Source organism: Canis lupus, chromosome 23 (genome assembly GCF_011100685.1).
Source record: "Canis lupus familiaris isolate Mischka breed German Shepherd chromosome 23, alternate assembly UU_Cfam_GSD_1.0, whole genome shotgun sequence".
NCBI lineage: Eukaryota > Metazoa > Chordata > Mammalia > Carnivora > Canidae > Canis > Canis lupus.
The window spans coordinates 33023568-33040918 of NC_049244.1; the positions used below are offsets into that span (position 1 = coordinate 33023568).

General features: G+C 37.7%; 1 protein-coding gene across 5 annotated transcripts in view; it reads left to right on the forward strand.

Annotated features, from left to right (window-relative positions):
- The window catches only part of PPP2R3A (protein phosphatase 2 regulatory subunit B''alpha), a 190975-nt gene that overhangs the window by 62678 nt on the left and 110946 nt on the right, over positions 1–17351 (forward strand). For 4 of the 5 annotated variants that reach the window (XM_038570952.1, XM_038570954.1, XM_038570953.1 and 1 more), the window contains one exon: positions 13457–13723. In XM_038570952.1, coding sequence (XP_038426880.1) covers positions 13457–13723 — 267 coding nt within the window. Of the gene's footprint in view, positions 1–9451; positions 9914–13456; positions 13724–17351 lie in introns of those variants that run through there. The other variant, XM_038570956.1, reaches the window with a different exon arrangement.

Consider the following 17351-nt stretch of genomic DNA (forward strand, 5'->3'; position numbering starts at 1 on the left):
CTAGTCATATCATTGAGGGAAAATGTTTCTTCTCCCCTAGCTTTATTAAGGTACTGATGGCTTCTTTGGTTCAGTGCTGGGTAGAAGTGCTTGAGTAGAAATGAAAACACTCAAAAAGACAGTTGGGAACCATACTTCTTCCTATTTCATTTAACCACAGTGTAGATTAATAAAAGTAATGGGATCTGGCCAGTAGCAAGTAGGAGTTTGCAGAATGAGTTCAACCTGTGTTTACCCCTCTACCATTAGTGGCTTCCGAGGTCAGGTGCATGTGTATCTCCATTTTTTCTAATGAATCAGCATCAGCTATCTCAGATAGGACTCCACCTATATTCAAAAGAACTTGAGATATGTATATAATGATCTAGAAAAATGGCTGAGTTAAAATAATTAAAAATGTAAATTGCAAAACAGATATACAAATATGATCCCTTTTTCTTAATATGTTTGTGTGTACACAAAAAATTAGGGGGTAAACATGCACCAAATTATGCATGTTCCCCTAGAATTCTAGTAAAATATGAGTCCGAATATCCAGGTGCTCCTGATGCATGTAGTCCCTCCACACCATCCTTGGCAGGAGTGAAAAAGGAGCTCCCAGAACTCAACTTGTCCCTGCTATGCCCTCAGGCCTCCCTCACAGGCCTGCCCAGCACTCACAGCTTCACCCCTCTCTGCCTGAAGACCATCAGAACTGATATAGTCGATTCTTCATCTCTCTTTGCACCAGTCACCAGAAGTCCAGGAATCCAGATCGTCACTCTTCTCCTCTATTCTTGTACATCCTCTTAGTCCACATCCAACCCTTCCAGCTCCCCACATCTTTTCCTTGAACTCATCACTCATTATCTCCTACATAAATCGGACTCTTCCTAAACATTCCCTTTACCTCCGTATTTTAACTGAAATCTCTCTCTCTCTCTCTCTCTCTCAAGATAGCCATGTGAAAGGTTGGCTTTTTTTCTTTCCCAGTTTGCCTTCTCACCCACTAGAGGCCTGGAGAGAGCAGTGAATATTCTTGCTTTTTATGGCTACTTCCAAGCTATTCTTTTTCCTACCTCCCTGAAACTTCCTACTTCTCCTCTAACCTTGAATTACTGCCATCAGACTCACCACCTGATTGCTTCTTCTGGTTGCAGTCATCTACTACCCCCAGGTTATTTCCCTTCTTTTTTTTTTTTTCCTAAAAGATTTTATTTATTCATGACAGACACAGAGAGAGAGAAAGAGGCAGAGACACAGGCAGAGGGAGAAGCAGGCTCCATGCAGGAAGCCCAACGTGGGACTCCATCCTGAGTCTCCAGGATCATACCCCAGGCTGAAGGCGCCAAACCACTGGGCCATCGGGGCTGCCCAATTTCCCTTATTTCTTGAAGATCTTCTCTCTTGACTTTATGACACTTCCCAATACTATTTTTGCTACAGTCTTGTGAGTTTTCAGTAGATGAAGCGTCTAGTACACAAGCTTCTCAGTTCCTTGACCTCTCCAATTGAAGTTGTCCTCTGTCCTTCAGCTACTCATTCCTTCGTTCTGTGTTTATGTCAGTGGTTTAAAAAGTATGGTTCCCATCCAGCAGCATCAGCATCACCTGGGTGCTTGATAAAAATACATATTTTCAGGCCCCAGCCCTTACCTACTGAATTGAAACTGTAAGGATGGGACCCAACAATCAGTGGTTTAACAGACCCTTCAGGTAATTCTGGTGCATGATCCTTTTTGAGAACCACTGCCATAGTTCATCATTTAAATCATTCTCCTGAATCTATTCTCAGCTTCTTTGTCTTACCCTCATTTCATAGTACCCCCCCTGCCCCCCGCCCCGGAAAGACCGCAGCTTACATTAAATTGTGTTCTCTGTCTTCTTTGAGCTTTTATTTGTGCAGCTAACCTTAGCTGGAGAAAATCACACAATACTCAGTGGTCTTTACAATACATAACCACCAACCTCTAGTGGGCCCTCAGTGCTATCTGGCAATCCTACGACAGCTCCCTAATCTTTCACTTTGCCACTCTACAAATGATTCATACCTTCTTCTCTGTTTTCTAACATCTCCTCTTCCATTTTTCACCTTCAGCTAATGACCTTGTTTCCTATTTTACTAAGAAAAGGGAGCCAATCAGAAGGAAGATCTTTAGCAAGCCACCTAAACATATCAGTACCCGTATACTCTCTCCTTTTCTATTACTCTCTCCTTTTCTATTCTATTACTATTATTACTATTCTGTTATTACATGTGAATGATCTGGGCACTTAGGTAAGACCAACCCCTGTACTTGTCTGTAGGTCCCATCCTCTCCCATTAACTCAGGGACTTTCCTCCCTGATTGGCCTTTTTTTCTCCTGCTTTCATCAATTTTTCCCCTTTACTAGGTCTTTCAGTCAGCAGTTAAACATGTTACAGTTCTCCCATCTTTAAACAAGGCTTATAAAAGGCACTTGGCATCTAAGAAACACAGTTCTATCAGCTATTTTATTTATAATGCTCACCACTAGAGGTTTTAAAAAAACATTTTTTTTAAGATTTTATTTATTTGAGGAGGATGGATTGGGCGGGAGGGGCAGAGGGAGAAGGATAAGCAGGCTCCTCACTGAGCAGGGAGCCCCATGTGGAGCTGGATTCCAGGACCCTGGGATCATGACTCAAGCCAAAGGCAGATGCTCAGCTGACCGAGCCATCCAGGCACCTCTCATCACTAGAGTTTTGGCCATCAATTCCAGCCTTCTCATTTGACATCTGTGAATTGAGCTCTCACCCAAAATTACTGAGAAGTCACACACACACACACACACACACACGCACGCACGCACACACAACCAATGAAGATGCTGGGCAAGGTATTTTATAGAACTGCCATTGTGTGTTCATTGACATGTACTGTGGTAATGTCAGTGGATTGGAAACCCTCTGTTTCTCCTAACTTTAGTTGTCTGATATATTGGTAGGCTAAAACTGAATTCTTGTGCTCTATAATGAACAATCTCTAATTGAAGTAATTCCTGAAAGAGAGAGGGAAGAAGAAAAGCAGACTAAGACGGACAGAAAAACTCTAGGAACTACCAATTCTAAAGGTCCAAGAATTATTATGTCTAATGATTTTAGACTCTTAATTATCTCACCTTGCCCCAGATCCTAGAAGAATATCTACCTCCAAATATTAGGAATACTGAGAGGCAAAAATATTTGGTTTGTAGGTTCTGTTGTTAGTCATGGAATGTGTTCCTGTCATTTGGAGGCAACTGAAGCAAGACGCAGAATGCTTATTAGATCTCTTGTTTTGCTGCAACCAATAAACTTAAGGCTCAAGGATCAGGCCAGGAGCAAAGAAGCCATACATAACCACCACCCAACCTTCTTCCTCACTTCAGTGTTCATTCTTTAAGAGTAAAATATATCAATTGCACAAAACAAGTGATTAAACAATGTGTGAACACCAAGTTAGAGCCTAAAGGGAGAGAGATATCAAAATTTAGGATTAAGAGTAATTAACTAATTAGCTTATAATCAATTTCTTCTCTTAAACCTCCTTTGCAATGGTATTTTAAGCTAAGTCTATGATTCCAAGTTATTACCTTTTTTAACTACTCTGCCAATTAGAGCCAAGTTGAGAAAGCCTTTTTTCAAGATACAATTCATGTAAATATAAAATTCACCCTTTTAAAGTTCATACTTCAGTAGGTTTTAGCATATTCAATGAGGTTGTGCAGCCACCAGCACTATCTAATTCCAGAACATTTTCATCACCTCCAAAACCCATATTCATTAGCAATCACTCCCCATTCCATCCTCCCCTCAGTCCCTGGCAACCATTAACCTACTTTCTGTTTCTGTGGATTTATCTCTTCTGGACATTTCATGTAAATGGAATCATACAATATGTGGTCTTTTGTATCTGGCTTCTTTCACTTAGCATGTTTCCAGGGTTCGTCATGTAGTATGTATCAGGGCTTCATTCCTTTGAATGGTTAAATCCTATTCCATTGTATGTGTATATGACATTTTGTTTATACATTTACCAGCTGATGGATATTTGGGCTGTTTCCACTTTTTTGGCTATTATGAATAACTCTGCTGTGGACATTCACATACAAGTCTTTGTGTGGACAGAGAAGGCTTTTGGTTTAGTATTTTTAAGTTTTTCAAAACAGCTTCCTTTTTTGAATCAGAAGTACCCTCCTGATACAGCAGAGCTTCCTTTTTAACGTGTAACTTTTTTTTTCTATAGCATCCTTTGAACAGAATCTTTAGTGTTACTTCACAGTGACTCTGTTGTCTTTCTGGACCTTATTCTAATATTCAACACAACTGAGCTCATTTCCAAGACTTGCTGTGCTATGTATTTCTGTCACTCAGATTTTCACAGCTTTGCTGCCTGGTTTACCCCACAGGCCTTCACTCTGAGGCCTTGGTTGACGGTATCTCAGTCTTCATAGTTATGTTCAGCTGAAGCTGGTGAATGACTTTACAAGTTTGTTTATAAAATAAAGGCTAGACTTATTTTGGCATAACACATTGCATATGCAGTATTAACTGTTTAACAGTTTTATACAAATCAAAATCAGTGATTTACTTCTTCAGGCAATTGTTCAAATTTTCTCTTTCTTTTGTAATCCACTCATTTTTTTTTCTCAAAACATCTCACAGAGTTGATTCTTTCCAGAGAGAGGAAGAATTAATATTGTATATCACCATTGTCTTCACTGAAAGGATCAAGGGCAGGGAATTATAAGAGGATTTAGAAAGCTCTAGAGAATCAATCCTGAGTTTCAAACTAAGCCCCAAAGAATGAATTCTAAAAAAAATGGAACGTGTTGGGTGTCACACACAGCTTTACTCTCCTTTGCCCTTCCCAGTCTCACTTTCCTTAAGGGTACAGTCTTTCTAGACTCACTCTTCAGTTCTTTAGGTCGTTTCAGGACTGATAAGTCCTTGCTTTCTTGCTTTTCTTAGAAGGCTATTCTTAGAGAGTCCTTTACTTTTTAGGGTTATAGTAGAGGCTAGCCTCTCTTCCATTTAATCTTGCCAGGGAACTTGTAAAACTCTGTACCCAGGAGCCCACCACAAGGATTATCATCCTTGCACGTTTGCTGTAGGGGGACATATATGGAACATATAAGGAACCTCAGTCTAGGTAGCAAGTGATGGATAACAAGTAATGGATCCCAGTCATCCCCAGAAGAGAATACAAGTCTTTTTCATCCTCTGGTCAAGCTGTCTTAACACAGTTGCCTTGAACACCCAGGTTGAGCACATTGTCTAGACAGGACAAGTGTGTTTCTTCAGACAGAATATGCTCATGAATGATCTGCAAGCCAAGGAGAGATGCAGGCAGCTGTGCAGGAAACACCTACTGTTAGCTAGTTATCTTATTTGGATGTACTTCATATATGCTGCAGAAGGCAGGAAAAAGATCTGGTTTATTCCAGGACGTTAGGAAGACCATTACAGTTGACTCTTTCCATTATAAATGCCCACAGTTCCAGCCTTTCCATGGTCTCAAGCTGAATTTATAAACTATGTGTTAATGGTTTTCTATTCTTCATTCTGGTTAGTCCCTCCAGGGAAAAACTCTCACCCAGAAACACCCAGGCCCATGAAGCAGAAAAGAGAGTAGATCATAGGTCATGTTTGCATCAGTAGGGAAATTCCTTATACTTGATGCTTTCCCAGTAAAGAAGAGGTCTCTCTAAAAACCATATTCTTTGCAACTATATTCCAGTTCTATACTTCTTGAAACTAATTCATTGAGATCCTTTCTAGAACCAAACACATTTACTTCCATACAAGAACAAGTTAATAAGTAAAAAGCAAATTATCCAATGTCATGATAGTCTTTTTCCATTACTAACTTGTTGCCATAGACCAGTTCTTTCCTAAGCCCTTTTAGGGGATCTGATCTTTTCTCCCTCTGATTTCTTTGGAAAGCAGTTAGATAAAAAACTTAGAGCTCACTTCATCATCAAAAGAAATGGAGAAATATTTTTTTAAGAGTGTAGCATAGGGTGCCTGGGTGGCTCAGTTGGTTAAGTGTTATGATCTCAGGGCCCTGGACAGAGCCCCACATCAAGCTCCCTGCTCAGCGGGGAGTCTACTACTCTCTTTGCCTCTGCCATTCCTCCTGCTTCTGGCTTGCTCTCTCTCTGTCTCTCAAATAAATAAATTACATCTTAAAAAAAAAAAAAAAGTGTGGCAGAGCAGGCTTGCTTGCTTATTTATTTATTTATTTATCAGAGCAAGCTTTTTTATTTTTTTTATTCTTTATTTTTTGAGATTTTATTTATTTATTCATGATAGTCACAGAGAGAGAGAGAGGCAGAGACACAGGCAGAGGGAGAAGCAGGATCCATGCACCGGGAGCCCGATGTGGGATTCGATCCCGGGTCTCCAGGATCGCGCCCTGGGCCAAAGGCAGGCACCAAACCGCTGCGCCACCCAGGGATCCCCTTGTTAACAGAGCAAGCTTTTTTAAAACTTCTGTTCTGACTTTGAAACTTAAGAGATTTATGGGAAGTGAATGAAATGAAAGTATTCGTTGTCCTTTGCTCCAAACCAGCATTATGCTAGGTATGGTAGAGAAAAGAAGAGACCACTTATTTATTATCTCCATACCCTAGGCACCCCGTGAGTTGTCTATATATAATAAATGGCCAGAAAAATACTTGTTGAGTACTATAAAATTGGCCTTGCCCTCGAGAGTTAAGACTCTTTGGAAAATAATTATCAGATTATAAAATATTGCAGTAGAAGCCCTTTTACTTGGGCATGATTGGGATTGATAGTTACTCAGTAGGGAATCATAAACTCTATGTATATATTAAACATTTTATTTTAACTCAGAACATTAATTTATTTAGATCTTTTGATAGAAGGACAAAGCCTTGTCTTTGAGTGTCATTGGAAATTGGAGTTCCATGACATCTTTCTTTAATAAACCATACTCAGTATATTTGTTGACTGATTTCCAGGTTAGTTTCTTTAAAATGAAGAAGGAACTTAAGTCAGTAGTGAAACAATTTGAATGTAGATTCCTCCTAGATTTTATTTTATTTTTTCCCTCCTAGATTTTAATGATTTTTGTCCTTTATCTCACCCATACCTAATTTTACAGCAAAAAAGTTTTACTAACAGTTTGCCTTTACTGAACCTTTTTAAAAAGGTTTTGCTTATTTATTTATCTATTTACTTGAGAAAGAGAGAGGAAAAAAAAACACAGATGGGCACCTGTGCTCATTTGGGAAGGGCCACGGTGGGAGGGAGAGGGACAGAGACTCTGCTGAGTGCCAGCCCCACACATAGCTCGATCCCAGGAGTGGGAGATCATGACCTGAACTGAAACCAAGGATCAGCCGCCCAACCAACTGAACCACTCAGGTGCCCTCTTTTTACTGAATCTTTATAAAACAATTCAACTTAGACTTTTTATTTTCAATCTTATGAATTTTAGTGACTTTTTTCCACATTCATATTTCATTAACGTAATATGTAATTGAACTAAATAATACTAAATAAACTAAATAATTACTGTAAAAAAGGTACAACCAACATAAACAAGCAGGTACAAGCACAACCAACTGTTAGTAAGCATACTATTCAACCACTGTGATAAGAAATATGAGAGCATAACAAAAACTAAACTGTTAGTCACGGACCAGTGTGTTCCAGGCATCAGGTTCTCTCTTTTACAGGAGAAATGGAGATCATTGGCTAAACCAGATAATAGGTTAAATGGAGGTCATTTAAGAGGAACAGTATTTCATTAAGAGAATTGTAGTAAAGGGGGCTTACATAGGGAAGCCTTCATGAAATAGGTAAAATTTGAGTTGGATTTTGAAGGGTGGTGTGAGTGTATGTGATTTGAGGAGAAGGAGCATTCTCAGAAAAGGATGACAAGTCACTCCCCTAAAGCCACACATTGCTGTTGGGAAGAACAGGGGCAATACAATTTAAGATGTGGTTTAATTGAAAAAGCATTAAATCATAAGCCTAAGACCTAGTGCTATTCATAACAGACTTTTTTGATAAAGGAGGAAAAGATTACTCTAGGCAAGAGTGTAGGGGAAAATACCAGGGAAAGCTAGCGCTCCAAGTTCATGTGTAAGTCCCAGGAGAGGAAATTGGGGGAAATGGAAGGGTCCAAGTTAAAGCATTAGACCAGTGGTTTCAATCTTCTATCAGCCATACTATATATTGAAAGTTTTCATGTAAAATTTTGTATGAGTGGAGAATTCCACAGCTTACAAAGAAAAAAATTTGAAAACCACAGGTTTAGACATATAAAACCAATATACACAGTATGAAGTGTCAGCCTGTCTTGAAAGGAAGTCAAGAAAAAAAAGATAAGTTGTAGAAAACAATGTAAATCCAAAGAATTTAATTCCCACTAAATTTGACAGAAGTTCAGTAGAAGAGACTTGTGAGCTATTTTTTTGTTTTGGGGGTTTATTTGGTAATTATATTTGGTTTATATTTTCTAGAAATAGAAAATAAATACAGATCAATAATGTGATCGAAAATGAGGTTGAAGAGGATGTTTAAAGATTTATTTGTAAATGACTATGTGGGACAGATGTTTAGCATATAATAAAATAATAGAATATTTTAAAAATCTGAGATGATTTAAAACTCCTTGAAGAAGAAAGTCTCACAAATTCCAGACATATTATGTCATTACTATTTGATCATCTTTCGTACCTTTACTGTAGCCAAGCTGCTTTCTTATGGCATTCAGTTGTCCAACTTTCTTTTTTTTTTTTTTAAGATTTTATTAATTTATTTATTTTGAAAGAGAGTGTGCAAGTTGGGGAGGGACAGGAGGAGAGGGGGAGACAGAATCTTAAGCAGACTTGTGCTGAGTGAGGAGCCCTCAATCCCACAACCTCAAGATCATGACCTGGGCTAAAACCAAGAGGCAAATGCCCAACTGACTGAGCCATCCAGGTACCCCCAGTTGTTCGACTTTCTTAACCCACACTTTGACAATAAATTGTCAAATGTGCCCAGATCCAGAATCACTTCAACAGTGTGTTGGGAACTGAGATAGTCTTCTGCACATAAGCCCCCCAAAAAGGATTTAATTTTAAAATATAAGGCCAACAAATCTCTTTCTATATTACTATTTGAGGATGAAAGTTTTTCTCCATATTTTAACTGGATATATCTAGAGGGTTGTGGATATTTGCTTCCCTTCATATCAGAAAAAAAAAAAAAACACTCTTCTTAAAATGGCAGGTTCAAATTTGAAGTATAGCTTGTTTTTTCATAAAACACTAAATAGCAAAACTAAAAATGCTCAACATGTTCTTTTTTCTAATAGTTTGAAGAGAAACTGATTTATGTGGATTGACACTTCACATACTCTGAGTTTAAGAAGGTGGCATTATCTGAGAAGTTGCTATTTTTAGGTCCAGCTGTAATGTTTCTAACTTTGGTGCTAGAGTAGTGGGTGCTTCCTTTCCCAGAAGGCTCTGTATTCTCAACATGTGCAGGTCAATTTGACATAAAGCTATCTACAAGGAGCAACAGGCCCATAGCAGGCGTGTTTCTAACTTGAAAATTATGAGCAGGTATTGGGAGCCACTGGCTATATTTGGAAACCAGTTGCATGTCAGAACAAGCATGGATTGTGGTCCCTGGAGACTGGGAGAGCACAATGCTTGAACTTAATTTCCTTTGGAGATAAGAAGAAAATACCTTTCTACCCGACAAGATTGACAACTTATTAAATCTGACCGTCTTCAGAAGTGTGCTGGACAGTGGCTAAGTAAACATCCACTTTTCAAAGATGATGATCAAGGAAACATCTCTACGAAGGGACCCGGATTTAAGGGGAGAGTTAGCTTTCCTGGCCAGGGGCTGTGATTTTGTTCTCCCGTCACGGTTTAAGAAGCGGCTGAAGTCATTTCAGCAGACTCAGGTTTGGAACTTGGGTGTTTCTTTTAAAATATTTTTATTACTAATAAAACCACCCAGTGAACTAACTTACAAATAATTTTACAGCTCACTTGATATTAGATCAAGGAATTAATCTGTGTCCTCTATTCAGCTATTTGCAGAAAGCTATTTGTAGAGAGATTCCAACAGGTTTAAAAATAGACCTTCTGGACCTGAAGTACAGTACTCACATTTTTCTCTTGTAGAGAGGGAATCCAGTTTTAGAGACAATAAATACACCTCAATAAATATCTTACAGTTTACAAATTTTAGTAGAAATGTCTTTGAGAAACTGGAATTTCTGTGTTAAAAGCCTTATTTACACTTTGAATCAATAGACGATGTTTGTAATACATCTGTAATGAATTGTTTTTAAAGTATCAGGCCTGGTAATCTTTTTTTTCAGGAAGAACTAATTATATATATAGACAATTGTGTGGGTGTGATATAATGTATGAAACTAACAAAGGATGGCAATTAATTTCTGGGTTGTGAAGGAATGTCCTCCCTCAGCAAGCTGTGATACTGAGTCATTTCTGCCTATGATGATAACTTTGCAGAACCCATGCTTACTTTCTTATACCTAGGGCCAGTGTTGTATCAAACAATTTGCCTTACCTTGAATGCAATACAAATCAAGGGTCATACAAGTGATGGCCACCCAGAATCCAGTAAGAAACCATAGTTTCATAGTTATTCTGATTCAGAGTGATTTCAGATTGAGTGAACCATATGAAATTGCTTTTTTTTTAAATAAAAAATGGCCAAATATTGGAAATGCTACAGTGACATAATAGTATAAGGGTACTAACTAAATGATACTATATTTATAGGCTAATAAATGGAGAATGAAATGGAGAATTGAGACATTTTCCCCTAATAGTTCTATTTTAATGCTATTTCTCAATTTGAATGAAACCATTCTATTCAAAATGAGCAGATGCTGAACTTGCCAGTAAATCTGCCAAATTTTATTTAACTGTCTTATTCTATAGCATTTATAAAGGTCAGCTTTATTAAAATACTTTAAATTATGTATCTTGTATTGAATTCAGTGGAAAGTAAATTGATAACATATAAAAGTGCAAAATAAATGCATTTTTTCTTTTCCCTTTTAAATATTAACATCAATTTTGTTATATATGGGATTGACCAATGAATTGATAAATACTTTCCTATCAGTGAATTGCTTAATGGTAAGAGGTACACTAAGGAAAGCAAAGTAGATTATATAATTGAATACCCATTTAAATAAAAACTTTGACAGATAGCAGGGTTTGTTCTCAATTGTTACTTACTTCTGTCGAAGCAAAAGTGTAGAGTTATCATAGAAGGCCTTGCTTTAAAACCTCTGCTCGTATGTGCTCACTAAACTATTGGATTTCATCCCCACTGGCACCAGTGGTCTTAATCCTACAGTTATAACTGCCTGGATGTCACACCATGGGAAACATTTTGGGGAAACAAAAAAAGAATTTTCATGATTGTACACTTGTAGTCTCACAGACCTGTTTCAGCATAGAATAATAGAAAGGGGATATCACTAATATAAATGACCTATTATATTTAAATGTAAAGCCCCTGAAGAATTATATGCCCTGTAGAAGATTAGGAACAATTTCTGCTGTTACTGACTCATGGGACTATGTAATAATATTTACAGATTTAGCATTAAAGCAGAGAGAAATGTTTATAAACCGATTATCAATTTGTCAAATCAAAAGTGGTTTGTAAACTTTAAATTGTTTTACAAATGTAAACAATTCTTTTATTTCTTGTTGAATCTGAAGGACCATGCCAAATTATATTTAGCCTTTTAAGAACCTCACCCTTTAGCCTTGTGGCTCTTAAATAAGGACATATCTGTGTCTAGCACAGTTCTGAACCCTTTACCTATATTAGTTATGTCCTGTAATTGCCTTTAATCTTCACAGCAACCTTCCAAGAAGTGTTATAATCTGTTTTATTACTGAATTCTAAAAGGTTAAGTAATTTTCCTGAGGTCACAGAGCTAGTAAGCCATCACTGTTTTCTTTTACGTTTTTCATATTTCATTAGCCTCACTTTTCTCTGTGCCATGTTTTCTTTGACTGTTGCTTTATAGGGATGACATGCTTATACTGCAGCAAAATCTTGGTATGACCAACTGGTCTTTATATCCCCAGTAGTATTAATATATGAGCGGACTCTATGTATTAGTGTCAGATATTAATCTAAGAATGTGTCATGTGTGACAAAAGAAGACTAAATCATATTCATCACATATTTGTGTGAATGAAGCTATCTTCCTGTAATACTTATGCTTTTCAAGGGTAGCCAAGATTTTTATCCTGAGTTTAAAGATCTGTTATGAGCCCATATGTCAAAAGGAAATATGATATTCAGATCTACTACTTAGAAATAAATCATTGTTCAAACTTTAGGAGTGGCATTCGGATTATTTAAGGAAAGTTAACATTTGGGTAATATTTTGTGTTCATGATGATCAACAGTCATGTCACTCTTTGATAACTTTATGTAGTACCTAACACAGTGCCATGCTCATGAGCCTTGATAGATAATTTGATCAAAATTAAGAGAAGAAATTAAAACTCTGGAATCTTTTTTGCTTTTTCTGCTCGGAATCTCCAAACTCAATTTAGTCTTCATTGGTAAAGTAGACTTTTACCTGAATGTTAGTGAACCTCCCCTCCCCTTTCCCTAAATCATGGATAATCTTAATCTCCTCATTGCCTGCCTGTCCCCCCTTTATACCGTCCTTATGTTTCTTTATGGCATACCACATGAAATCTTTTTTGGACAAAGGAAGGACATAAACTATAAATGAGTTAATAAACTCTGAAGGGAGTTTGGCTGCAATGAAATTGATGACCATGATCCCTGCCTATTATTAGAGTGTACCAAAAATGAAAGAAGTGTGTATCATAGAAAAAAAATTGCATGCCCCAAGGGGCAAGTAAATCAACCTGATAGAAGACATTCCAAAAACTAAGATGCTTTAATTTTCTTAACAAAGGCTTTCTCTGCATCAGGGACTGGCAGTGATTTTACCTAAACAAAGTCAAACTAGAGAGAAGAAGGTGAAAAGACACCCCCCCCAATATATTTTAGATGTGTGCATTTTAAAAGAACTTACTCTTATCTGCCTGTCAAAGTAGAAGTAGAAATGTGCAGAAAGATGAACAGTCTTCAGAAAGAATTTACTACTCCAATTCCAACAGACTAAGAATACATTTGAATACTCCTTAATATGTCAGCTAACATTGCTCTTAAATGTCTAGAACATAATTGATGGGAAAATGTACTGTAGGATTTTTAAAGCATAAATCTGTTTAAATTCGAATATTGACAGATAATTAATGTGTTTATTTTTTATGGATAGGCATTCCCTAGAAGCACACTTATCACCCTAGTAATAGAGTGATTTCTTCATCTCTGCTGTCTCTATTCTTATTACTGATGAGGACTTTCAAGAAGTATATGCTGTTGAGAATTTTTGTGTTTCATAATCACATTTTCCTTCCAGATTCAAAATAAACCAGAAAAGAAACCTGGAACGCCACTTCCACCTACAGCCACCTTTCCAAGTAGTCCCCGACCTCTCTCCCCTGTTCCTCATGTGAATAATGTTGTGAATGCACCATTGTCCATAAACATTCCACAGTTCTACTTTCCCGAAGGACTCCCAGATGCCTGCAGTAACCATGAACAGACTCTAAGCAAAATTGAAACTGCTTTCATGGATATTGAAGATCAGAAAGCAGACATCTATGAAATGGGAAAAATTGCAAAGGTAATATAACTACTAAATGATATATAATCTCTCTTTCTCTGGCAATCCTAATCTCTCTCTCTCTCCTCACTGTCTCTTTGCTTTCTGTTTTTAAGCATGGCTAGGTTTTTCCCCCATGTTGAAAAAATTTATTTGATCCATCTATATCATCCTGGATATGTCATCCATTTCATGGAACTCCGTAAGTTTGAATAAAACCTTAATGGTCTCCCAGTACATCCTCCCATTTAATATAGGAATTTCATCCATGACATCATCAACACATAAATTGATTCTCTGCTTGAATGTTTTCAGTGACAGGAAGCTCACTATCTTGCCAAGCAACCTGTTCCATCATTAAATAGCCTAATGTGTTAGAAAAATTTCCCTTGTATTGAGTATAAATGTCTTTTTTCTTTTGTTCTCATCCATTGATCATCACTCTGCCCTGAAGTCAGACAAGGAATCATTGGGCCAGCTCAATACTAATTCTACTCAGAAATAAATGGATTCACCACTAGGAACCAAGTCTTTGATACTTTCCAATATACCCAACTGCTTCTAATTTAGTATCTTAACCTTTCATTCTGGGACTACTGAACATCTTCAGTAACTGGATGCTACCTCTCCAGTCTCCTCAAACAATTAATACTGAGCATGAGCATCAGGTTATGTTTGATCATGGCATTCCCCAGCTCAGCAATATGCCCCAGCTCACCATCTATAGCAGTACGTTGTTTTGTTTGAGTTTTATTTTTATCTTGTATGCAAATTGAAGAATCAAGTCATATCTCAGGATTTAGCAGTGGTTTCAGATTGTGCTTCAAGAGGCAGAGGGGTTTAGTACACTACTAAATGTTGCATGTGGGCAAGTATACCAAGTGGAAACTCCTAAGACCCCATGCATTCAGACATTTGTTACTGCTGTTAAGTAATTTGTAAATAGAGTGATTTTAGGGGAAATGAAAAGGAATTCTTTCTTTTATTCTCACCCTCACCCCTCCCCTATCTTAAAACTTGCCTATTGATCTCTTAGATATTTCTAAGGAAAAGCAAACTCTCATTGCAGAAATAAAAGCCCGCCTATTTCCAATCTTATTTTAGACTTGAGGAAACTGAAGTCCTATTAGTACTTAACCTGAAGTCATAGAACCAGCACATGTCAGGAGACTAGTCCTCTAACTCTGGGCATTGTGCTGTTTGTACTGCGTGTTATCTCCCCTGAACATATGCTGACATGCCATTAGCTAACTTCCAATCAGTATCCACCCAAATAAATTACAGGTTCTTTCAGGGCATTGGCATTTTCTTACCAAAAGCTTTGAGAGATGGCAACTGTATGAGCCAAGATGGTAAATTGTCTGAATGGGGTGGAATTATGAATCTAAATCCAGGAGACAGAATTTAGTAAGGCTGAATTTAATCTGCATTTAGAGATAACACATTAACTGCATAAATGCCAAATGGTTATTTCTAACATGCTAACAGTAGTCTGTGTGAGAGAAACAAACAGTTCTGTGGTCTACTTCAGGCAGGCAGACAAGGAGAAACTGTCCAGATTCAGGGACATAGTTCCCTGGTGTGCTGGGCATACCACACCTGGACAGCCAATCCAAGTGATTTGTGCCTCCCTGTCAGAGACCTCTAGCCTGTTCTGTTTGGACTACAAGTTCCGTAGATCAACCTTCCTCCTCTGAATATTCCCACCTCCTGACTGAGGATCCTGTTCTACGTTTCCACAGCCTTGTCTCCATCCTCCTGCTGTGGCCCTTCCACCTCTACCGTGGTAGGCCTGCCCTGCTCCATGGTTCAATAACCCTCTAGCATTCCATGGATTCAGTAGAAGAAAGAAGAAAACCTAAGGACTCCACAGATGGCCAAGGGAAGCGTAGAAAAGAGTGTAGTCCGGTCAGGGTAGGGGTCTCTGCATGCTGGGGAGTCAGAGGAAAGACTTTGCTATTTTACAGGTAATGAGCATCAATCTGTTATGTGACATCAGGAAAAACTGCCAGTGTTGAAGCTGACAACGTAGAGAAATTTAAAAAGAAAATTTTGTTTAGCCATAGTAACTGTCATTTATATAGCAATTTACTGCTAATACCTAATCATCATGTGGCACAATAGCCGGTATACATATACGTATGTGATTAACTTGTCTGAATCATACTTGATTATAACCCTACATACCAAGCATTTATGTTGATTCCTCTTAGACCTTAATTGTCAGCTCAGGCAGCAAGGTAAATTGCTCATACCTCCAAAAAGTTAAAACTAACATTGCATATAAAAATGAAGATGGGTATATAATGACCTCAGTAGGTATCACAGTGCCTTGGCTGATACTGTTGTGTTTTGCCTTACTCTGTCAGTTCATTTTATTGAATTTTGCCTCTTCATTTTAAAAATCATTTATTTTTTTATTATATATTTTTTGTTGATGTATAACTGACACGTAGTGTTAGACATTAGCTTCAGGTGTAAGATGTAGTGATTTGACAAGTCTACACATTACACTGTGCTCACTACAAGTTTAGCTAAAAATTGCTTATTTGAAAAATTTATGTAATTATTTCTTGGATTTAGATAATTCCCATTTGATCTAGCTTTTACTTGGCTATGGCTATTAACACGCACTAAGCAATCCTATTTTCAGTTATTTTTTACATGCGGCTCAGTCTTCCCTGCCACTAGGCAGTGAGCTCCATGTCTGTAGCACTTGCACTGCATGTGCTTATATTCTCGTAACAAGTTGGTTGTAGGTAAAGGAGAAGAAAGCCATTAAGGGACAATGAAGAGAGGGGGTTGCAGCAATAAATGAAGACTTTCCTGAGTTCTTATAGTCTATAAAGCCATTTGGATGGCCACCTTGAGTTTGCAGTCTTAGTGACAATTGTAGTAGATACTAGGGTCTGTTTTTTGAAGTGCAAAGAAAACGCTGTGTTTATGAAATCTCCATCTGTTGATGAAGTTTAACTCATTCATCCCTGACCTCCAACATCCCTGGAGAGATTAATATCCATTTCTGATTAAGTTCTCAATATGTAGTGTGTACTATTTGCCACAGCTTTAAGTGATGACAAGAAATTAATATAGAGAATGAATCTAAGAGAGAAAAGCAGTGCAGGAACATACACTGAGAAACAGTAAGAAAAGCATTTGTCCTCTGGGCCAGAAGACCAACCATGGAGTTTTAGCCTTTAGCAGAAAGTTGAAGAAGAGGAGTGAAAGTGTCTTCTGAACTGTACAGAGACCATCAGCTTCTCTCTTCAGGCTGAGGTAGCACTGTCTTGACCTATCATTTCTGTGTCGTGTAAGGCAGCTTCTCAGTACCTATATTTCTTCATCTGCAGAATGGGCTGAAAATACCTGCCCTCTTCAGCATGGGGATCATGTGATGATCAAATGAAATAATAGGCATAAGACATTTTAAAATGTTAAAGAACATTGCAGGTATTAAGTAATCATCTCCTCCTGTGTGACTCTTTAGACAACTTTGCTTTTAATTCTTTATGTTGTTGGACGATTCTTAGATCAAATTATAGGTGTTAGATTTTCCTTACTCCATCAACTTTGATTACCATAGACTGACTTTTGCCTCCTCCTCTGAGTTTCCTAAACCTATTTTCTGTATCTCCCTCCATATCCCCAC